General features: G+C 38.6%; 1 protein-coding gene across 1 annotated transcript in view; it reads right to left on the bottom strand.

Moving 5' to 3' along the window:
- Positions 1-2,677: 2,677 nt before the first annotated feature.
- Positions 2,678-24,566, bottom strand: part of LOC126481371 (uncharacterized) — a 390,928-nt gene continuing 369,039 nt past the window's right edge. Inside the window, exons 3-6 of the mRNA XM_050105081.1 lie at positions 19,213-19,329; positions 10,713-10,831; positions 7,461-7,601; positions 2,678-5,938 (exon numbers count right to left, since the gene is read on the bottom strand). Of these exons, the coding sequence (XP_049961038.1) occupies positions 5,164-5,938; positions 7,461-7,601; positions 10,713-10,831; positions 19,213-19,329 (1,152 nt within the window). The 3' untranslated portion in view covers positions 2,678-5,163. The remainder of the gene's footprint in view (positions 5,939-7,460; positions 7,602-10,712; positions 10,832-19,212; positions 19,330-24,566) is intronic.

Here is a 24,566-nt window from a genome sequence, read left to right as displayed (position 1 = left end):
GAGACTGCATGTAATGGGTTGAAGGTGTTGATCTACGTAGGCAGAGATACGTTCTGTGGGGGCTTGGTAACCAGCTACAATGGGGCGGCCGGGATGATTGGGTTTGTGAATTTTAGGAAGAAGGTAGAAGGTAGGGGTGCGGGGTGTCGGTGGGGACAGGAGGTTGATGGAGTCAGGTGAAAGGTTTTGTAGGGGGCCTAAGGTTCTGAGGATTCCTTGAAGCTCCGCCTGGACATCAGGAATGGGATTACCTTGGCAAACTTTGTATGTGGTGTTGTCTGAAAGCTGACGCAGTCCCTCAGGATGCTCCCACCACCACCTACTCCAGTCCTGTAACCCGGAAGGTGTACACGATCAAAGGCAGAGCCACGTGTGAAAGCACCCACGTGATTTACCAACTGACCTGCCTACACTGTGATGCGTTCTATGTGGGAATGACCAGCAACAAACTGTCCATTCACATGAATGGACACAGGCAGACAGTGTTTGTTGGTAATGAGGATCACCCTGTGGCTAAACATGCCTTGGTGCACAGCCAGCACATCTTGGCACAGTGTTACACCGTCCGGGTTATCTGGATACTTCCCACCAACACCAACCTATCCGAACTCCGGAGATGGGAACTTGCCCTTCAGTATATCCTCTCTTCTCGTCATCCGCCAGGCCTCAATCTCCGCTAATTTCAAGTTGCCGCCACTCATACCTCACCTGTCTTTCAACAACTTCTTTGCCTCTACACTTCTGCCTCGACTGACATCTCTGCCCAAACTCTATGTGCGTGTGTGCGAGAGTATACCTGTCCTTTTTTCCCCCAAAGGTAAGTCTTTCCGCTCCCGGGATTGGATTGACTCCTTACCCTCTCCCTTAAAACCCACTACCTTTCGTCTTCCCCTCTCCTTCCCTCTTTCCTGATGAGGCAACAGTTTGTTGCGAAAGCTTGAATTTTGTGTGTATGTTTGTGTGTCTATCGACCTGCCAGCACTTTCGTTCGGTAAGTCACCTCATCTTTGTTTTTTTGTACATTCTGTAAATTATTCTTTCTCGATTTTGTTTCATGATATGTCGTACAGTGAGGATGGTTGTATAGTGTACTGAATGTTAACTGTAAAATAAAAGGAGAAAGGTGCTTGTTTTCTAATATGTTTATATACTTTTTACAACATCGTTGGTAATTTTCTGTTGCGAGGTAATTATGTAAATCCCTCAAATGGCATTGCTAGAAATAACACTGTGAAGGCCAACAGAGCAGTTAACTGATTAGCATTATTTACTACACCAGTCTCTCTTTTTCCATAACAGGTAATAAACAAGTCTCCATCCATTTCAATACTTCCAGTTATTTTATTTTTATTATTTGTTGTGCACACACACATTGATACAAACACATTGACACAGTGAAGGAACCTTAAAATGTCTTTACAGCAATATTTACAGCAACCCACAAAATATTAATCAAATTCATCACACAGAATATTGTAAAAACAATGAAATTATATTTGCAGTCGAACAAAGGCTAAAAATAGGAATTCAATTTCTCATAGACAATGTATGTAAAATAATGATGGCAGTGAAACAACTGCTTCCAAGAACTTAATTAGAAAAATTAAATAATTGTACAAGCAGAAAATTCTTTGCATAAAATATGCACACTCCACAATTATAAAGTCAGTAGTCCTCTCTTTCCATAAAAATACATTCAGGCAATAGTATTAATGTTTTACATTAACTGTAAAATATGTCTCCAGCATAAATGGTTAGTTAATACCAGTATGGGATAAAGTAAAGGAAGAAAAAAGACAAAAGGAACTTTTAACACTTTCAATTACCATATTAATTAAATGGTCCATATGATAAAATATACACACGAAGGAAGCAAAGGTAAATGAAATCATATGCAGCACCAGTATAAAATCGCTAACATCACATTCTTTTGACATGCACTATAAATCAACGTTTGTCCATACAAATAGAAAAACAGGCTAATCTAATCGCCAGTAGACTGTAATGATTATATTTCTTTAATCAAGATTCTAGGACTCCTCGTCCCTTTTCTACAATACCACTGAAAGCACATTTTTATAGATTATATAAATTTTGCTGGCTTAGTCTGTGCAGAATTTCCAGAGTATTTTACAATGTACTGGTAAATAATAAAATACCAATAGGTAGCTTGAAGCATTTGAGTATCAATACATGTCCTCAAAGTGGTTAATTGTTTACGCAACTTACAAAAAAGAAAGGATGCCATCCAGGCATAGCAGAACAGCTTTTACCTGGAGGGCATGAAAACACTGAAGAAAACATGTGGAGGAAACAAGGGGTTTCTGATTATGAAAATCTGAAAACTAATTTGAAGAGCATTTTAAAAATCATCAGGAGTTGTATTGTAATCAAATGTTATTTAAAGGAAAACTTGAATCTGAGGTATATCCTTCAGTGTAAAATTAACATTAGAGGAAATGAAAGCCAAATTATAAGATGCTACGGAAGTTCATGCTTCACCACAGACCTCAGGATGCAGTAGTTATGCCCGTGTATAAAAACAGAGCTAAACCAAATTACATCCCAATTGCAGATCCATTTCATTCCTCCCTAACTCTCAAGCTTTTCTCAGAAATGGACTCATTTTTCATAGTGCAGCTTGTTAACTGTTTCCCGTTTAGGACAGAAGCTGTATTGTGTGTGTGTGTGTGTGTGTGTGTGTGTGTGTGTGTGATGTCCTAAATGTGAGAGACCATCTGAACAGTTGAGAAGTCAAAGAAATACCACCAAGATACGTGACAAACAGTTGAATACATAAGCTATTGTTAATCCCTGCACGGAGATCAATAATGTAGACTCCAAAATTTTGGGAGAATGTAGTTAAGGAGTCTATTGAAACAAGAAAGTCGGAAAACTTTAGAAACATTGGGGAAGTTTCCAAGTTAGGCAAGTTATGGCATATGGCATAGCCAAGAAATACAGAGGAGATGTGCCTTTCATCATAGAGTAGTAGTAGTGGTGGTAGTGGTAGTGGTAGTAGTAGTAGTAGTAGTAGTAGTAGTAGTAACAACAACAACAACAACAACAACAACAATAATAATAATGAAAATAGCATTGGAAAACATCCTGAAGCTGACCGAGAGAGCGGATGGGGGAGATAGAAGCAACAATAAAAAAATATTACAATGAAATAATTTGTAATATATACAAATGTATCAGTAATCTGAAATGTATTCTGAGAACTTCATTTAACACATGTATCGCAATTAATAACACTGTGAAAGTTCTGCATCATACCACACTGGAAAAACCTGATAATTCCAACGACTGATTCTGGCAGAACTGCTTACCAGGACATTCTATCACTTCTATTGAGGATGTGAGACTGTGTTTGCCATCTCTAAAGACTTAATTTTTTTTTTTTTTTGCACTTTTAGTATTTTACAATGACGTTTACCAGGAAACAACAGTTTTAATGTTGCTATGGTGCAGATACACACACTAACAAAATATATACCTAGTGGAAGCTGCACAAATAAAAAAGAGATAGATGAATTCTGACCTTGTTTCAAACCCAAATTAATAGAAGCACTTTAACTTTTTAAAGTTACTGCCTATTCAAGAACAAAGCCATTAACATGTGTTTCAAAGCAGAGAGGGGCTGTCTCTTCACTTCACTTAAGTGTAAAACCTTAAGTGTTGGCTACACAATACATGATGAGTGTTTATTGGGAAATTAGTAACAGAACTCTAAAACAATATTTTGTTGCTGAAATACAGTGTCAATTTCTTTCTGTATAAGATCATTCTGGTATTAAACATACAGCACTTTTTTTACAATAGACACAGACAAGGGAAGAAATGGACTTCTGGAGAAAACCTAGACAGTAATTAACAAATCTTGTTTAATTTAGAGAACCTAACAAATACGAATTTAGAAACAAGATCATGGTGCAAAAGACACCCACACAAAAAACACTACACATCAGATGACTGCACATACTTGTCAGTTTCTTTATGGAGCAGATGGCTGCAATATAAAACAATCTGCAGTATGAAAATGTAGCACACCTGATACAGAAAGGGTGATGTGATGTTTTCTGTTTAAAAATATCATACATCTAATCTTCAAGCACTGTTTCATTTATTTTCTCATAAATTTGCTTTCCTTTACAAGTTTCCTAGCTTTCAATTCAGTCACCTGTATTTCTACGTGGCAAATCAAAAATTGACACCTTTCCGAATTACGTATATGTTGAACAAGTTACACACTGTAGTTGTCTGTGTATTTTAAAGTTTTGTAACATCTTAACAGTGGAATTATTAGGAAAGGAGAGTGGACTCAAACACATTATATTTGTTAAACATTTCAAATGCTCATACAAGTGATTTGAAGAGCCTTGCAATTGTGACACCATGCATCTGCCTCAGTCTAGTGACTACTATTGTTGTTTAAAGTTCAATATTTTTTTGTTTGACTCATGAGCAGAAGTAATTTAATTATATCCCAGGCAGAAAATTGTGTTTTTTAAGGTTTGCAAAAAATTTTGAAAGTTAAATTATATATATGCAGGCAATATGATTTTATAAAGTGAGAACAGATGAACAATACATGTCATATCCAAACTGAAACAGTTTAATGTGTTATTTCAATACATTTACAACATAAATCATTTGCACAAATACAAAACATAAATGTAGAATGTAAATCTAATTGATCACTAATAGTGTAATTATTCACTACACATTATTTATATTCATGTTCATAAGCATCAAGACAGTACTGTTCATTTTTTGTTTTATTGCAAATGCAATTTACATTTTGTTACAGAAAGACACTTAAAAATGTAATATATAATAAAAGCTGCAAACACTGAGTTTCAAGTATTTATAAGAAAAACTATAAAAAAACTCATCTGTCACTGACGCACAGTGATTTCGAAAGATTAGTTCATACAGTTCAATACCCCTTGTCAAACTAAGCAAAGACAGAATAAATACTATAATTCCTTTATGAAACAATGGTGGTAGCTGTATAATTCGTGCTACACTTTTGGAACATGTTGTGTGTAATAGTAGAGTTTACCACATCTGCTGTCTTCTGGAAAATACAGCCTTTCTTGTTACTGATTTGAGGAAATTGTGAGAACACTGCTGCTGTTTTGTCTTGAAATAATCAGTTCACACCCACAAAACATGAAATGTTTCAGAAGGGAATGTCACACTTTGGGATGAGTAAGCCGACTGCACTGGGCTGGAACTCCATCGTCTGTGTTTATGGATCATTTCTGTCTCTTCAACAACAGGAAGTCCAACTTCTTGAAAACTTCCCTCCAATTTTGATGGAGGCATCATTGGTAGACCAACATCTTGAAAAGAATTCATTGATGAAAAGCCACTTTCATCTTCACTAAGCTGATGAGCTTGTGGTTTCACTTGATTGACTAATTCATATGAAGCTGAGCTTGCCTCTGTTATATGATTACTACAACCATTGTAATGTTTCTTTGAAATACTAATGTTGCTGCATGTAGTTGTATCTTTAGTACTAGCAATACTTCCAGCAAATCCTGCTTCAAGTCGACTAGTTAAACATCCGCCTTCAAAATCTGCCCCATCTGTCATTTTGGAAGAACTAGAATGAATAGAGGACACATCAGGTGAGTTTCTATCATCTACACTGGCACTGTGCAGAAAGGAGCTACAGTTTCTTGGTGCAGGGTACTTAGGAACTTCACCTACATTAAGCCTCCTATGAAAAGAAGCCGAAAGTTCATCTGATGCAGTGAGGCTGCTTCTTTGGCTTCCTGGCAATGAGCCATTCAGGGATTGGGCAAGATCAGGTTCATTTGTATTCATTAGGGATTGGACAATACGAAGTAATCTGAATGCTTCTTCTGCCAACTTTGCTGGAGTGATCTCATCAGCATTGTCGTTAACTTTCCTTGTCCGCCTCCTGCAACAGAAGTCCAAAAGACAGTGTTACAAAGTCACACATTGCATCGTTTCCACTTCTGGAAAATAACTGACAGGAAATTGATGTTTTAGCAGAAAATAAACTAGCATAAAAGTATAGTGATAGTCTACATTAAATTATGCCAAGTTAGAAAATGGAGTGTAATCACTGAAACAAAATATTTAAGTTCGGTAACTGAAACAAGTGCTGCTAAATTTAACTGACAAATACTCTTGAATATCACAGAAAAACTGTACTATTTATGCTCATAAGATGGTGACTTTATAGTCTCTAATACAATAAGAAGTAAACTCATTTGTCAGATGTGATGTGTGTAGTTGCTATCTTTATTGTCTGTCGCAATATTAAAGCCAGCACAGGATCAAATATAATTTCTGGTTGGTGCAATTACAGTACTGGAACAAAGTCAGTGCTTACATGACTAGCACTCGCTCAAAAAATAAAACTGTCTGAAGTGTTCCTCAGTGATGTCTGATAAGATGCTTTGATCAGTGTCCACAGTCCAACTACACATGGCACTTTCATGAAATGTGTGCCCCTACCATCAACCACTTTAATTCTGACTGGAGTCTAAATCAGAAAGACAGTCAGGATACCACTGGCATAGTTTCTCAAATGCCACCATTCTAAAAACTTCAATTTTGACTTTCTCTCTGCTTCTGGTACTATTGCTTACTCTTCAACTTACAAAATCCTAGAAATTTATTGCCTGTATGTAAACTGAATATCTTCACTTTCATTACTGTCAAACTACTTTTAACACGATATATTTTCAGTAGATACATTAATGCAGTGAACTACTGTAGACTTCTGCAATTTACACTTGCAGTGTGTAACTTGAATCACAGCGTAAAAGGATAAAGTTCTTCAATTAGAAAACTGAATAACTTTTTCCTTTTATGTCATGGCTCAAGTTACACACAAAGTGTAAACAGCATTAATCTACCAAAGTTCTCCACAGCAATGCATCTATATTTAACAGACCATAATGATTTTTTAATATTCTCCTTTATATCAGAATTATTTCTTAAATATGCCAACTCATGTGGATTAGGTCAGGTTCAACAAAATTTATATTTAAAAAAATTTAAAAAACATACTGCTTGGACAAGAGCATTAGACAACTACTGAAAAAAAAAAAAAAAAACTTTGCTTTCGTGTCTCATGTCTACATTCTAGAGTGAGTCTTCCCATATTCCATAGAGTAGCTATCCCTTCATATTCAGAACTGATTAAGATACTATTTCTACAATTTTCTTAGAATGAGACTTCATTTCAATGAGCACCGTTCACTAGAAGGAGCAGTCACAGAAATACTTACACCATCTTATACTTTATGCATTTAACTGATTGCTTGATTTTAATCAGTTTAATTTGTATCCACTTTTCAGTAAATTTAAATCTTTTAGGAAATGGGACACACTGTACACAAATACAAAAATTAAATTTTATTTCTGAGAAAGTAGTTACTTGAAGAAACAAAAAAGTGTTATTTCCATACCAAGTGAAATCTTTGAAGGCACTGTTAGTAGCCTGTGATCCTTCAATTTGTGCAATGCTCTTGGTGCGTGGGAAGTCTGAACTCTGACTATGCCTCACAGGAGAGGCATTGACAGTGTGAACACTTCTTGAACGTGGAACCCTGCAACAGAGAATGGTGATTTATATGCATACACTGCAATGTCAGTTACAATGCACATTTTTAGGTAAGTCCACAGCATATACTGAAAGGAGTGTATTCATATTGCAGAGAACAACCTCTGGAAGAAAATGAAGGAATCTGCTCAATTGATTGATTTGCTTCTTTCTCTGTTGAGAACTGTGTACCACTCTAAAAAATAGTAGTAGTAGTAGTAGTAGTAGTAGTAGTAGTAGTAGTGGTAGTAGAAGTCATAATAGTAGTATAAATAAAGATTTATCATTATTTCTGTCTTTTAATTTGCTCCAGGTTTTTAAGTTTCACAAGCAGGGAGAACCTGGGCAAATCGCTAACTAAAACCAATTTAACACATCCATTTACTTATGGACAGTTGGATCGACAGTTGCATATAGAAACTGTCAGTCTATGAGGTACCACAGGACAATTCCTCATTGAGTACTCTTGGTAAAATTTACATGACTTCTGCTTTAGCTGAAATAATTTAACCTTACTGCATCGTCATGCACATCTCAGGCACTGGTGTTTGTTCTAAAGTTAGTTTACTGATTATTGTCAGGTACCGAATTTTTGTGCAATAGCGCTATGATAAGTAGCAAACAACTACAAAGCAAGTTTGCCTAATACAAATATGTCAAATTCAGTTATTATATATGTTCTTTACTTAAAAATAATTCATAAATACTCTGAAAGCCCACACTGGAATATCAGTAATTACGAAAGGATAGATCGCTACTCATCATAAAGATGACATGCTGAGTTGTAGTCAGTCAAAATGAAAAGATTGTTGCACATTAAGCTATTGGCCAAATCCTTCATAATTGTTTATAAAAATATGTTGTGTATTCAAACAAAAAAAATCATTTTGGAGAGGAATGTCTGCAATATATTTAAAACATTCATAGTGTTGGAGCTGGCGCTGTACTAGAGTGAAAAATGAATGGCCACCTACCTAAATCTGCCCCCGCCCCCCTTCCCACTTTTTTGAAGGAAATTCTTGAAAAGCCTTTTTAGATGCACTGTAATAAGTACATTATAATTCTCTACATTATCATCTTCAATATTATTTCTGTTTTCCAGCAGTTATGAAGAACAGAGTAGAGAATCACTGTAGATTGGTTATATGAAAGAATTCAAAGAAGAAAGGGAGGAAAAACTATTTGTGAGAAGAGGAAACATTGCAACTTGATGGCTCACAGTGTGAATGAGGAAAGATTATGAACAGGAGGACACAAATACAAATGAAATGAAGTTGGAGCAAACCAGCATTCCTAAGATTCTTTGGAATTATTGTCATTAATGACACTGAATGACCACAACATGAGAACAACCTCTGTCATAAATAAAATACAGTGATAGTCATAACAAAGCAAGGTTCACAATATGTGTATGAATGCCTTCAGTGTGCTGTATGACATGGGTACACTGGGTCACTATCTGTTCTTACTCTATGCAAATGACCAGCCTCTTCCTATTGCAGTAATAGAAGTGGAACATCACAGCCATATTATCAAAGTATTTATTATTCAGACAACTAGTTTCAATGCTACAGCTGAATTATCTTCAGGTCCTACTATTAACCAAATTAGTACCTCCTGTCATTGGCTCATGTATCACATATCATGGTTTCATACAATAACTAGGTGCCATGGACCGCTATTTGCCTGGAGTGTATATTCTGAATGTGTGCTGACAGTGGTGACTATGTGTTTGTAATACGTTCTCCTGACGAATAGCAGTCCATGGCACCTAGTTACTTTATGAATCCTGTGGTACACGAGCCAATGACTGGCATTACTTATTTGCTTAATAGTAGTACCTGAAGATGGCTAAATATAGCATTTATCTCACAGAAATTTTTTATCACCATACTGTATCCAAACTCATCTATTATAATATCAACTAGAACCACAAGAACATTGCTGAGACTGTCGAGTTTAAAAGCTATATCGCAAAGATTTTTTTCCCCCTTAAGATTAAGAAGAATCAGGTGTAGTTCTTGGGTGAAGGGAAGAGGGTTCCTGTAGCCCCATACCACCCCCCCCCCCCCCCCCACTCCCTCCTCAATTTGCCTCTTACACTGATATTGCACTCTGTGGCATTCATATGGTATGCAGGTGTTTAATTCCATGTGTCCATTTCACTTGAAAGCGTTTCCTTGCCTAAGCCTGGCACAACAAGCCTGGCACAACAAGCGGTTTCAAACGTAAGTTTACATTATCTTCCTGCAATATTAATCGCTTTCTACTGGTTCACTGCTCTAGATAGCCTCCAAGTTCTCACCAATTTGAGTTACTCATTCTGGGTGAAGCAATTTCCGCCAACATTGACGTATGACAAGTTTTCCACTTTTTAAATTTTGTTTGTGTTTTACAAACTTGACTAGTATTGTCTATTAAGTAATCACATCTATGATTCCTCAGGAGCAGGTATGGTACATAACTTTACCTAAAAAAGCATACAAGAAACAGAATAACATGTTTGGCATAGCAAGTAAATGACATATCAATAGCCAGTATTGGCTGACCGACAAAAAAAGTATTTTTTCTTGTCACTACATAAAACATGCCCACAACTGTCTAGTCAGGCAAGTATACTTGAATAAAATTTTCCCAACATTTGTCATTTCTGCTTGAAATGAACATTCATTGTTAAAATTTTACAACACTGACAGTGATTTAAGCACCAGTATTCAGGCCCATAAATACATGTGAGAAAACATGTTTTCTTTCAGATTTGTATTACAGGAAACAGTAATGAATGTTAACAACAAACAGAAATATGTATGTTAAAACATTTCAATCCACATCTTATCCATATTTAAGATGTCCATATAAAAATTCAGTCCAATAGACAAGTACACCATTAAGTTTCATAACAATGCATATCTAAATGCATAGTGGAATATTTCAGCTGAGTCATTGTGAATATTTTTTTCTTATGCAATAATTTATTCTACTGTATTATAGTGGCATACAAAAAGTAAAAATGATTGAGAAAGCTTTAGGTAAGTGATACCAAACAGCATTAATAGCACAGTTTTATTCAATGGTGGAATATAAGAATTTCTAATTCCAAATGTACAACGTAACTAACCTGCATGTCATGTTGCTATCCATTTTATTCTGTATAGCATCCAGACTAATATGAGCGCGTTTTAAGAATTTTGCCACTTGATCCATAACTTGCTTGTACATCTGGCGACTCTGTTCTGCCTGCAGATAACCAAATGCAATTGATAACATGTATTAATGATAATATTCTTTAATAATATATAACAAGGTCACACTTTCATTACACATTAAGAAGCATATTGCTACATAATGTTTTTGTTCTTTTTTCAGTTAAATGACCAAGGAAATTTATTTGCTGCTATTCGGGAAGTGTCAAATGTTAAGTGCCTTATTGTTAACCCTCACATGTTAATCACTTGAATGTGTATTATGACCTTTTATTCTTAAGCAGTTCTCACTTAAAGTCACTGTGTGTAGATCAAGCAACGAATTTTTAGACCCTTAACTGCTTTTGGTTAACATTTCATGTGCTTGTAAATGCTTTGAAAGATTTTATCCAAACTTTAGTTACATTATAAATCAGTAAAATCTAAATGCCATAAATTCAGCTAAATACCTAGGAATTACAATAACAAACAACTTAAATTGGAAAGAACACAGAAAATTTTGTGGAGAGTGTGAGCCAAAGACTCCATTTTATTGGCAAAACACTTAGAAGATGCAACAGATATACTAAAGAGACTGCCTACACTACACCTGTCCGTCATCTTTAGGACTACTGCTGGGTGATGTGGGGTCCTTAACAGATAGAATTAGCAGAGTACATCAAGAAAGTTTAAAGAAGAGCAGAAAAATAGGGAGAGACTGTCCCTGATGTCACAAAGGGTTTGGGGTGGACATCGTTAAAACAAAGGCTTTTTCGTTGCAGCTGAATCCAAAGAAATTTCAGTCCCCAATTTTCTCCTCCGAATGTGAAAATATTTTGTTGACACTGACCGAAGAAAGGAGAAATGATGATCGTGATAAAATAAGGGAAGTCAGAAAGATACAGGTTTTAGTTTCTTCTATGTGCTGTTTGAGACTGGAATAGATAATTATTGTGAAGGTGGCTCGAGGACCGCTCTGCCAGGCACTTAAGTGTGATTTGCAGAGTATCAGTGTAGATGTAGATTAATGTGTGTACAAATTTGTGATAAAGATTATCCAAGTAGCATTAAATGCAAGAATGACTAATAAAACATATAATTATCTAGAAACAAAAGAACAGCTTCAAACAGCCGAGATTGAAATTGTACTGACTTTATTGTGATGAACAGTCTCAGCAAATTACATTGCCATCGTCAGAGCTGTAAAGCTGGCTTCACAGGGGTCACAAGCCCACTGATAGCAATAAAGGAAGAGCAAGAGAGCGTGGAGCCCTATGAGACATCATTCTTTTGGAGCAATGGGGAGCTGAGGGACATGTGAAATAACCCATAGAAATGAGAGGGGAAAAAACTGATGAATAAAAGTCTTAAAAGCCCCAGTCATGGAAGATAAGTAAAATTTAATGGTGCCAAGCAGTGGTGCACACCTTCGAAAGATCAAACAAGAACTGCAATGAGACCTTGGCATTTACGAGAAACCTGTCAAACTACTGTTTCCAACCTAACCAAATGATTGGCTGTGGATTTTTCCCTCCAGACACCACAGAGATAAAGGGACACGGTTCCACAATTTACGAACTCGGCATAATCATTGGACTACCATCCTTTCAAGCTGCTTGCAGAACATAATAATGAGGCTAATCTGCTGGTGGCTGTTTATGGATACTGCATTTTCTTTTTCAGGTTTGAGATTGGAATGATGGCAGTTCCCCTCCCCCCCTCCACCCCTATTGTGAAGTGAAAAAAACACTCTAGACAAATACAGTTGAACACCTTGATTAGGTCAAGTCTGTGAGTATCATTCATATGTTGGATCACATCATTATGAATTGAATCAGGGTCTGGGGCCAGGTCATGTGACGTGTCTAGAGCCTTAACCAGTCTCCATTCAATAAAAGGCTGATCTATATAATTCAGGGTCACTGAGGTAAACGATAAGGGATGTCTTTAACTTGTCTTTTGTGTGTTCTAAATGTAGCCAGGTAAGAAGAGGATGCTGTCACTGTAGCAAAGCACGTCACAAGCTGCTAAGCAAGAAATGACGCATAAGCAGAAATGCCACCAACCTTGGCTCACACCTGGAATGGATAGACTACATTCCAAAGCAGGAGACAGTGATCCCAGTGTTCTGGCGTAACCACAAACACTGGAACAAAGATGCAAAATGAAAGACCAGAGAAGTCAGAGAAGAAACGACAGCCAATGGTGCGTTGAATCAAACCGCGCCAGGTGCGTCCCCTACATCAGTTGCATATAAACACAGCTCCTGCTAGCCTCAGCCGCACATGATTGGCAGGAGTCTGCAACTTGATTAGTGCTACGCTGTCAATATCAAGTGTTTCCTTGGACTCTGTCTATACCAAGAACTGTACTGTTTTCACATTGTTTCTTGCTAGCAACATTTGCTGTAGTAAAGTTAAGTACTGTCAATTTGCTTTTCTGGAAATAAAACTACTAATGTTGTTTATTCGAAATTTTTGTATAGCATTCCGAGAACACTGCATCCCGTAGGCACCCTATTAGCAAAGAGTGGCCAAGACCACACACCCAGCATTCATTCTGACCGCATTTAATTAGATAGCAAGTCTTTGCACACAGGCACTAAAAGGTAATGAGGGTGATGCGTCATCAATGTTGCTTGAGACATTGAAGGACCCTTTAATGGTCCTGTACCACTGTTGCAATGTCGTTGGTCCACCATGGTAGTGACCATAAAAGAAGGGGGCTGCAGATGATCACATTAGAGATGTCTCCCACAACCTCGTCCATGCAATCTGATGGAGTGGGACGAAGTTAATGGCAAAAGAATGCAATTGCCAGTTGGCTCTTTTAGAGGACAAGGATCACCAGAAAGTGGTTAATGCCATGAAGGTCATAGAGTGGAGTTTATTGTAACGAAACCAAGAGACTGAAGGAAGAGATCACAATGTCGACAGCAAAAAAGGTCTAGTGGGTGGCACTAAACAGGAATACCATCAATGAGGTGACGGTAGTCAATATCGGAGAAAGTCTGGCCAAAAAAAAAAATCCCCTACCAGACACATGACGGTATATTGATAATTTTTACTTTATGGACAGTCTGACATCAACTGAATGAAACACTATTTTAGTGCCATCCACGTTTTACCTATACTTTCCTCAAGGCATCATCAGTGGCCTGGAATAGGTACACATGTTTGCTATTTAATTTACATTTTGGTCACTGTACCTACAGGTTATAAACAGTTCTGGTGGTTGGTATTTCCAACATATCACGCTCCTGTTGCATTTTTGGTGTTGTTGTTCTTATAAATGCCAATTTGCAGTTTTTTTCCCACATTTCACAGCACTATGAACTGAACACTTGTTTCGATGCAATGTTTTGGTTCGTGTTGCCAACTGTCACATGCTATTGCGAAAGATCGAATGTTATTGCAAAACTTTCGAGTGTAATTATTGAAGTATCTGTGATTTGTTTGTGCATGCATTAGTGGTTTTTTTTTTTTTTTTTTTTTTTTTTTTTTTTTTTTTTTTAATGTGAAACCACATGAACACCAACATACATTCCTTCTGCGTTTAGTTAACCTATCACAGACAGAACTAAACGAAAGAGGGAAAAATGCTCCTGGAAAAAGGGTTGAAACACTGCACCAATAGCGAAGTGAACAACCAATACACAGAAAATCACATAACAGAAACAGAACACATCCTTACACGAGAAGAAAAACAAACTAATCGTGAAATAAACATAGGACTGACAAGAGAACTAGTAAAAGAAGAAATAAAAGACATAATAAAGCAAACACAACATACACATAATAAGAACAACCGAACAGAAGCAGCCAATATGAAAATGTTAAAACAAAAGTTAACAAACAATAATATATTAATAACAAGAGCAAAGAAGAGAAATGTAACAGTACTCATGGCTAAAAAGCAACACATTACAAAAACCAAGGAATACATAAACACCAAGGCCATACGAAAACTGAAGTCAGATCCAACTACACGATTCCAGGCAAATGTGAAACGAACACTGAAAAACATTGAACACATACTCACAGACAAACAGAAATACTACATAACACAGAAAAACCCACAAGCACTATCACTCCGCAGTCAACCAAAAGTACATAAAGACGGAATGCCAATGAGAGCTGTTATCAACTTCAAGAAATCCCCAACATACCACATAGCCAACCACCTCCAAAAGTTAGTTACAAAACACTATACAGCACAAAACAACAGAACAGCGGTAAACACTGGAAACCTAATAGAACACATACAGAACATACAGGTACCACACACAGCATCACTGATTTCATTCGACATAGAAAATATGGAAAATATGTATACCTCCATCCCCATCAGAGAAACAATAGAAATCATAGAACAAAATTTCTGATCCCACAGCAACCTCACCACAGAAGCAATAAAAGAAATAACAAATATGCTCAAACCGAGAACTGAACAAAACTAGTTTCAGTTTGAGAATGAATATTATCTAGAAACTGACTGACTGCCCGTGGGATCCCCAATATCAGGAACATTAGCAGACATGTTCATCAGTCACCTAAAATATCATATATTTGAAAAGACAACCACTAATGAAAGTTTCACAATCATATATTGGTACAGATATGTGGATGACATTATTTGTCTGATAGATAAGCCAAGAGAAAAAAATAGATGAACTCCATTCGGATAATCAACAAAGTTCATGAGAACATGAAATTCACACTTGAAAAAGAAAATCAAATAAATTTTCTTGACATTACAATAAAAAATAAAATGGCAAACACATTTAACATCTTTAGAAAACCAACAGCCACAGATACAATAATACATTCCATGTCTAACCATCCCCACAGCCATAAACTTGCAGCAATAAGACATATGTTACACAGATTAAACAGAATTCCGCTCAACAAGAGAAACTATGAAAAAGAAATGAGTACAATCATACAAATAGCTAGGAACAACGAGTAAGACACACATGTACTACACAGGCTCAATCAAAAAATAAAAACACAAATACAAAACAAACACAAAATTTCCAGAATACAAGAGAACTCACAAGCTGAAAACTTACGAACACACTCAACAAACACACACAATGACAACACCACACAGAAAACAAACATATGGTACACCATGACTTACACACATAAATTAACACACAGAGTTGCAAACATCGTAAAGAGACAGGGCTTCCAAATAGCATATAAGTCTCGGCAAACCCTCCAATCACACCTAAGCCAACCGGCTACAAAGAGGGACAAATTCCAACAATCAGGAATATATAAACTTGAATGTCAAAGTTGTGATGCAGTACACTTAGGCATGACATGCACGAATTTTAAAACACGATACAAAGAACATATCAGGCGTTGGAAGTATGATACAAACCATTCCACATTTGCAGAACATTTGAAACACCACAACCAACATCCTACAAACATGAAACAAGAAATGAAAATAATGAGAATAGGCAACCATGACAAATATCTTATACAAATGCAAGAAAACTTCCACATTCAGAAAGCCATCACTGAAAACAAACATGTGATAAATGAAGATACACACGTCAGCACAGGCTCCCTACTACACTTAATAAAGGAAATGATGAGATAAAATAATCATCCCCCTCACACAACTAGGAAAACAAAGAAAGAAAGAAAGAAAGAAAGAAAGAAAGAAAAACCTCTTCCCTCCTACGCCTTCTGGACACACATTATACTCTAAACTTTGGCAATAACACCCAACAGTCGGCAACACAAAACAAAACATTGCATCGACACAAGTGTTCAGTTTAGAGTGCTGTAAAATGTGGGAGAAAACTGCAAATTGGCATTTATAAGAAGAAGAACAACACCAAAAACACAACAGGAGCGTAATACGTAGGAAATCATCCATGTAACCTGTAAGTACAGTTCAAAATATTAACTTAAAACTTAATGGGAAATACCAACCACCAGAACTGTTCATAACCTATAGGTACAGTGACCAAAATGTAAACTAAGCAACAAACGTATGTACATATTCCAGGCCACTGAAATGCCTTGCAGAAAATAAAGGCGAAATGCTTATGGCACTAAAATTGTGTTTCATTCAGTTGCTGTCAGACGGTCCACGAAGTAAAAATTATCAATATACCGTAATATTACATGCAACTGAGGAAGACATAGCTACAAAAGTTGAAGAGGCCCTACCAGACAACCTTGTATCCTCATTAAAATCCTCAAATAGTAGAAAAGGGGGAGGAGGCAGACGAGAGTTGTTTACAATGAGGTTCACATAGATGTCAATATTTTTCCCTCTGTACCAATATACAACCCGCACCTGTGGTCTAAGGGTGGCGTCCTTGATTAGTAGTCAAAACGTCTTTGGTCCCTGGCTCAAAACACATCACCGTATCAATGACGATTAATGATAAGCAATGGTGGCTGAAGACTTCCAGCATAAGAAGTCACCCTAATTCCGTCGAAGAGCTTCTCAAAGGGGGCAGAACAGTCCCCCATTCAGATCTCTGACAGGGGACTGCCAAGAGGGAGGTGACCATGAGAAAAAGACTGAATAATCAACGAAAGGCTAATGTTCTACGGGTCGGGGGGTGGCGGGGGGGGGGGGGGGGGGGGGGGCAGTTGGAAGAGAGTTAAATATATTGGAAACGAGCCATATTAGTCTCAAAAGTCCACAGTTCTTGGGGTCAGTAGGATAACTGGTAACACTTCTCAACACCTGTTTCTAATTTAGTACGATTCCACTCGTTATTTTAGCACTACAATAGCTAATTGGCATCTGAAACTTAGATATCCATTTTCAACTGCATAATAGGACACAAATACGAATAAATGCTGATTATTAAAATTCATAAGAAAAAAGAAAGTTGTGTTTGTGTCGTTCTTACAGTTCACAGGTATATCGAATGTACTCTAGTACTATGGATCCTGGAAGTTCGAGTTTATGCCCTTTTCTTCTATGCAATCTGTTGTTTTCCAAGCATGCATTAATTAATTACCTTCATCTTGAGAAACCATCCTCTGCTAATACATAGGATGATAAGATACTTAAGACAATTGTGTTATCATGCTTAAAGCCTAGTTTTGATTTTGGCAACATTCGCTGACAGTCTACATGAACATTTCAGTGTCACCATATCTTACTGGTGTCTATGCCATGGAGAAGAGGATCATTATGTATTCTGAGAACTTCCACGACAGCTGCAGCTTACCTTATTAAGATTGGAGTTACTAAAAATAGAATATAGAGGTGACCCATTGCAGTGCTCTAAAATATCAAACGCCAGTGTGAAACATTTAATTTAGCAAAACTATTAGGCTATAGTCTTCGCACAGGAGGCAGACCGAACCGGCAACCACACCAGGTGGGACACACAGAGTGCCAAAGCACATGTGTGCTGGGCACTCACCCACTGCCAGTCAGTTTATAAAGAAGTTGTTTGAGCAAGAAATCCTTTGCTTTGCCATACTGTAACGGTTATTAATCTCTAACGTCATTCTGAAATATTCATATGAATCTGTTTTCCAACTTAGTTTACTGCACATCACAATTTTCCTCTTAATTCTCCATTTGCAGGTGAAAGATACAGAACTCTGTTTTCGACAAGACATGGGGTTCCCCATAGTAAAATGTTTAAACGTGTGTGAATTTCCAAGGGACCAAACTGCCGAGGTCATCGGTCCCTAGAGTTACACACTACTTAAACTAGCTTAACCTAACTTACGCTAAGAACAACACACGCACCCATACCTCGAGGGAGGACTCGACCCTCCGGCGGGAGGTGCCGCGCAATCCATGCATGGCGCCTCAAACCGCACGGCAGTTCCCATTGTACTCTTAAAGCATACATAGAGGTGTTTAGGTTTCTTTTCTGATGTCAGATTACCTGGTTTGATGAAGAAAGAAGGACGGAAGGAGGATCACAGTTTAATGTCTCATCTTGTAGCGGATTAAAGTGTAAGAGTAGCTGATTGTTCGCAATCATGTTTCAAAAAGTTGCCACTAATATGCTTCCTCGTAATAGACTAATTATTCTTTTTGGCACATGGAAATGACTCACGAACTCAAAGATTTACTGTGGGCCCCATACTTACTGAAGAACCTTAGGCATACGCATCTGAGGCGAAAACTGAGAATACGCAGTACGGTAGAAAAATCACGTTGGCCTGTTTGTACTGACAAATTTTCAACTGTCATTTGAGTAACAACTCCTTTATTTTCATTTTGGTCCTAAATTCTAACAAAAAATCACGGATATGCCTTACAGTCTTTATTAACAAGTTATACTTTGTGTGTAAATGAACTGCCATCCCATGCGCAAACTGCGATCGTAACAGAAACCCTAATAAGTCAAAGTTGCTGAAACTGTAGGTGATACCTGCCTGCAAGTCGCGGAGCAGAACAGTAGGTGTAGTAGATGTTGCACACACTCACCTGACGAAGCTGCCAAGACAGCGTCTCGACCTTCGATTGCAACACGTTCACGTCAACAGCTTCAGCCACAGCCCTAGGCGACTGTAGCTTCCTGTTGGACATCTTGTTTGGTGTGTCCTGAAACACACACAGAAATATTGGTAACGGTATGAAACTAAGTAACAAAACTTAAATGGCGAGACGAAAAATGCTAAAGACACACAAATCATAAGTCAGATTGTTCCTTGTGAAAAAGGTATTTATTTAAGTAGCGCCGTTACCGGTTTCGAATCGACAGGTTCATCTTCAGACGGTCAGTCCGCGTTAAGATACATTTTATATTAGCTTTCGCTATTTGTTTTCCCAATTGATGAAATTTCCTTGTTGTGGTGGTTCCGGTGAAAAAACCCCGCCATTTCGTTCCAGTGCAGACTGCTTGTGATCTTGCAGCAGCGAATACTGTATGACGCACTTTCTTATGTACATTTATGCACATGTTTCACCACATTCCATGCGGTGAAACTCTTAGTGTGTGAGCCGTGCTTTAGATTATCTGCATCACCGATACCCAAACTTGCCACTATTTTGCAGAAAGAATGTTACAAGATTTTCTTAGAAACCTTTCGGGACCGGTGCTTATCCATTCTGAAACGTTTGGAGGCTTTTCTATGCCAACGTGCTTCCTACACCGTATTAGTCATGGTAGTGTGTTGTGTTTTTGGTGTTTTCAGATTGTTATCCACTCCCTGCATCTAGTACATACTTAAAATAATGCAAGTCACATGATTTGACGCTGAGGTCTCAGAAGAGAATATGAAGGTATTGGGAAAAGTAACTCTTCAATACTGGCTTGCATGAGAGTGAACTGGAGACCGAATTTCTGATACGCCAAGAAAGTACTGTTGAATTTCGAAACACACGAGAAGGTAATGTCAATGTTATGCCAAGTGAAATCAGACATCTTCGCTTAGAGCTTAAAATGATGGTAATGTGTCTGATTATGTACAAGGGGAAGCAGAGTACACGGAACTAGGGACAGAAGCTGCAAACGAGATGAAGGGCCACCGTGCGAGCTACCACCTCGTACAACGCGACACCTCTGAGCCGTGGGATGGACGAGTCCTTGAACGGCCGGGGCCAGTCATAAAAGAAATCTTTATTCGTCTGGTCATGAATATTCAGACGGCTGCGCGAGTCAAATGTCTTTACAAAGTCTGCCCTGCGCAGGTGGCAATGGGATCGCGACCCACGTGTGGCATACGTCACCGCAGCTTATAGCATACGGTGCGCTACCTTCTCATTTCTGCCGTCAAATGTAGGCTGTGGCGCTTGTCTGGCCTGTATCTACGGGCGTTCCCGTGCCATATTTCCGTTTTTCCAGGTTTCAACGCCTCGACATGGTATCTTTATGCAGCACATTTTACATCCAACTCAGCAGGGTAGAACACTGAACTGAACATCGAACCTCTCCGTTTCAGGAAAAAAACTAGGAACGAGAGTTTATGAGGTAGAACAAAAATTATCTAAATCTAAGGTGTTAATAGAAATAAACTGTTGCGAATAGGTTTTTGTCCGAACACAACACTAGACCGAGCGATGTGGCGCAGTGGTTAGCACACTGGACTCGCATTCGGAAGGACGACGGTTCAAACCCGCGTCCGGCCATCCTGATTTAGGTTTTCCGTGATTTAGTAAATTCCGGGATAATTCCTTTGAAAAATGGTTCCTCTGAAAGTGCACGGCTGACTTCCTTCCCTAAGCCGATGGGACCGATGACCTCGCTGTTTGGTTCCCTCTCCCAAATCATCAGCCAATAACACCAACAGTTTAAACGTAAATATAAGCAAACACACAATTAGTTATTCAAGACGAGCTACTTACGATACTCTGCGTAGATACTTGCCAAATGTTATTAGGCCAACATCTCGCAGCGTAGGTAACACTATTAACTTGTTTTCATAGATCCTAAACTAATCTTAACGCTGGCAGACTTTCGTCTCACTATACTGAAGAGCGGCATTCATTAGGTTGCACAACTGAAGCGTAAGTGGACGCTTTCAATTTTGAATTTGCGTTGTCTCGTAATGACAAGAGGAAAAAGATGGCACCCTGGGCTGGGGTCTACAGGGCAGCCTCATTGGCGATTCAGGTCGATCCTATTTTGGTTAAGCACGCTTAGCAAGTATACAGATCTACAGCGTCAGCCTCGTTCATTTTTAATCTAATCTTGTACGCGTATTTTCCGGCGGACCACGGAAACACGTTCAGCGTAAACGGCTCGTCCGCCGCCGCAGTGTTTATCTATTTTGACGAAATTTGTCACATCGAGAAGACATGTCGAAGACTAAACAAAGCAGACGGACACTTATATGACGTGGTAGTTTCCTACAGATTCGAAGAATTTATATTTTGAGATACGATGGCAGTTTTCAGCATCCTGTACAGTACGCACATTTTTCCTTGGTGTTTTGAATTGGTAATTCTTAATTTAAATATAATTTCTAGCTGCTAGTGTTTTGTTCTGTCATTGCCAACCTTAGCAGCCAAACTGTACTCTCTACAGTAGGGTCCACCGATAAATGTTCAGTTTCAGTTTGCTGATACGTAACTTATGGCAATTAGTAAGAGGGTGGTTCAGAAAGTATGGTAACCACTCCTCTGCAGAAGGCTGATTCAGGAAATCTAAGCGTAAGGGATTGGCACAAATTACTTTTTCATACAATCAGCATAGCATTTGTTTCAGCGGTAAATCAGTCTGTCCAAACCGATAGTGCTGAAGGTACAGTTCCCCAGGTGCTTCTTTAACTGTCCTAACAAGGGAACCTCCCCATCGCACCCCCCTCAGATTTACTTATAAAATGACACAGTGGATAGGCCTTGAAAAACTGAACACAGATCAATCGAGAAAACAGGAAGAAGTTGTGTGGAACTATGAAAAAATAAGCAAAATATACAAACTGAGTAGTCCATGTGCAAGATAAGCAACATAAAGGACAATGTTAGCTGATGAGCGCCGTGGTCTCGTGGTTAGAGTGAGCAACTGCGGAACGGAAGGTCCTTGGTTCGAGTCCTCCCTCGACTGAAAATCTTACTTTCTTTATTTTCGCAAAGTTACGATCTGTCCGTTCATTCATTGACGTCTCTGTTCACTGTAATAAGTTTAGTGTCCGTGTTTTGCGACCGCACCGCAAAACCGTGCGATTAGTAGACGAAAGGACGTGCCTCTCCAATAGGAACCGAAAACATTTGATCGCAAGGTCATAGGTCAACCGATTCCTCCACAGGAAAACACGTCTGATATATTCTTTACGACACTGGTGACGGCATGTGCGTCACATGACAGGAATATGTTGTCGACCCACCTAACTTGCACACTTGGCGAATGGGTAAAAAGATTATTCTACCTTGCCCGATTTAGGTTTTCTTGTGGATGTGATAATCACTCCAAAAAAAGTGATGAAAACATAAGAGTTTGTCACATAAACTGCATCAAATGAATGAAACAGTTTCAGAGTCGCACAGTTTTCCCTGTGCTCTGTCAAAACATATGTTTTTTACGTTTTCAAATGTTTCCGTGCGTAGACCGTCAAATTCTGTATATGTCCAAGCAAATCTGAACATGTCCTGGAATTTTGGAGAGCGAAGTTGATTATGTGTGAGTGCCTGAACTTCGATAATTATCTGAAAATAAAAAATTAAAATTTTCACCCGAGTGAAGATTTGAACCAAGGACCCGTCGTTCCGCAGCTGCTCACGCTAACCACGGGACCACGGCGCTCGTAAGCTAACACCCTCCTTGATGTTGCCTACCTTGCTCATGGACTACTCAGTTTGTATATTTTGCTTATTTTTTTTCATAGTTCCACACAACTTCTTCCTGTTTTCTCGATTGATCTGTGTTCAGTTTTTCAAGGCCTATCCCTGTGCCAAATTATAACTAAATCTGAGGGGGGTGCGATGGGGAGGTTCCCTTGTAAGATATGGCAATAGCTATGTACGAGATCTGAGCTGTATAGAAAGTATTTCAATACATTCCATCAAAAACGCCGCCCCAAGTCAACCGTAACCGAGGCCGTATGCTGTCGGACGTTGTCGCGCAATACCCCCTCATTTTGAAACGATGTCGGTCATTTCTTCTGAAACAGCCGCATCATGACGCTAAGTGCCCCCCCCCCCCCCCCCGCCCCCCACACACACAGCCTCTCATGGGCGAGAAAATCAATCAACAACATATACTGCGTGCTCAAAAGGAATTGTAACTTTATTCGCGGATACCTGCTTTCTTCGTATCAGGTGTCAAATGACGTATTTGTGTTTCGTTCCATGTGATGACACGGTACAGGAAACTAACATCATCTGCCCGATGCCGCATTCGCTTTGCTTTTTCTCATCTGACAGTTACCACAGCGCTTAGTGGGAACACACCTTACGGTAGTCGATTGTGTTGAGCACTAGCAAAGGAGATGTTGAGTTTGTGTGCACTGTGCCTCACATGAACGCGACGATCGGCTATAATCAGTCCTTAGACGCGGCACACGTTGACACCTGGTGTGAACGTGCTTGTCCGCTCTGACCTTTGCTCATCTCGCACATCTGTTTTGCCTCTTTTCAAAACCCAAGCTACCAAACCACTGCTGTTTTCGTGGCGATGAATTTAGGCAGAGGACGCTTCCATCTTAAAACTACTACCGAGCGCAACGGCAAAACTACCGCCATCTACCGGGGGCTTTTGAAACCTTTCATCATCTCTTCTATCTAGAGATGGAATGCCATTCACGCCAGGTATTTATAATCTGCGAGAGCTCTTTTTTTCCTTACTTATTGACTCACTATCATACCATTATGGACCCTGCCAAGATGACAATATCAGTTTCGGTTACACGGAATGCTGCAGTGTCCGTTTACTGAATGTGTTCCTTCTGCTTAGGTACGGAGTTCAAAGCTACCTGGTTATAGGCGTCACGTATAATTTTGGTATCTGAATGGATTGTGAGCGAGCAGCGATGTTGCAAGATGTATCGCAGAAGTTAAGGTAGTATCGCTGAGTTACGCGTGGGCGCAGTGGAGTAGCAATCTTAAGCTTTGGTAGAGTGAGGCAGTAGAAGTTTTGTTGTGTTAGATTGAAGCTGGGTTAGAGTGAGGAAGCTGACAATGTTAACATGTGTTAGAGTGAGGAAGCAATGGCGACATTACATCTGAGATTTAAAATCTCAATTTATCAATGTTATTCTTTTGTGAAGGAGAAAGTCTAATGGAATATAAGGTAAAGATAATAATGATGTTCCTTTTTTTACCATTGCTGCGTCACCGAACTAACTTGGTTATTGTACTGAAAGTTGCTAGATTTGAGAGATAGGAAAGTGTGTTTTTTGGAT

This window comes from Schistocerca serialis, chromosome 5, assembly GCF_023864345.2.
Source record: "Schistocerca serialis cubense isolate TAMUIC-IGC-003099 chromosome 5, iqSchSeri2.2, whole genome shotgun sequence".
Lineage (NCBI taxonomy): Eukaryota > Metazoa > Arthropoda > Insecta > Orthoptera > Acrididae > Schistocerca > Schistocerca serialis.
The sequence above is the reverse complement of the archived record's forward strand: the minus strand, read 5'-3'. Positions and strand labels throughout refer to the sequence as shown.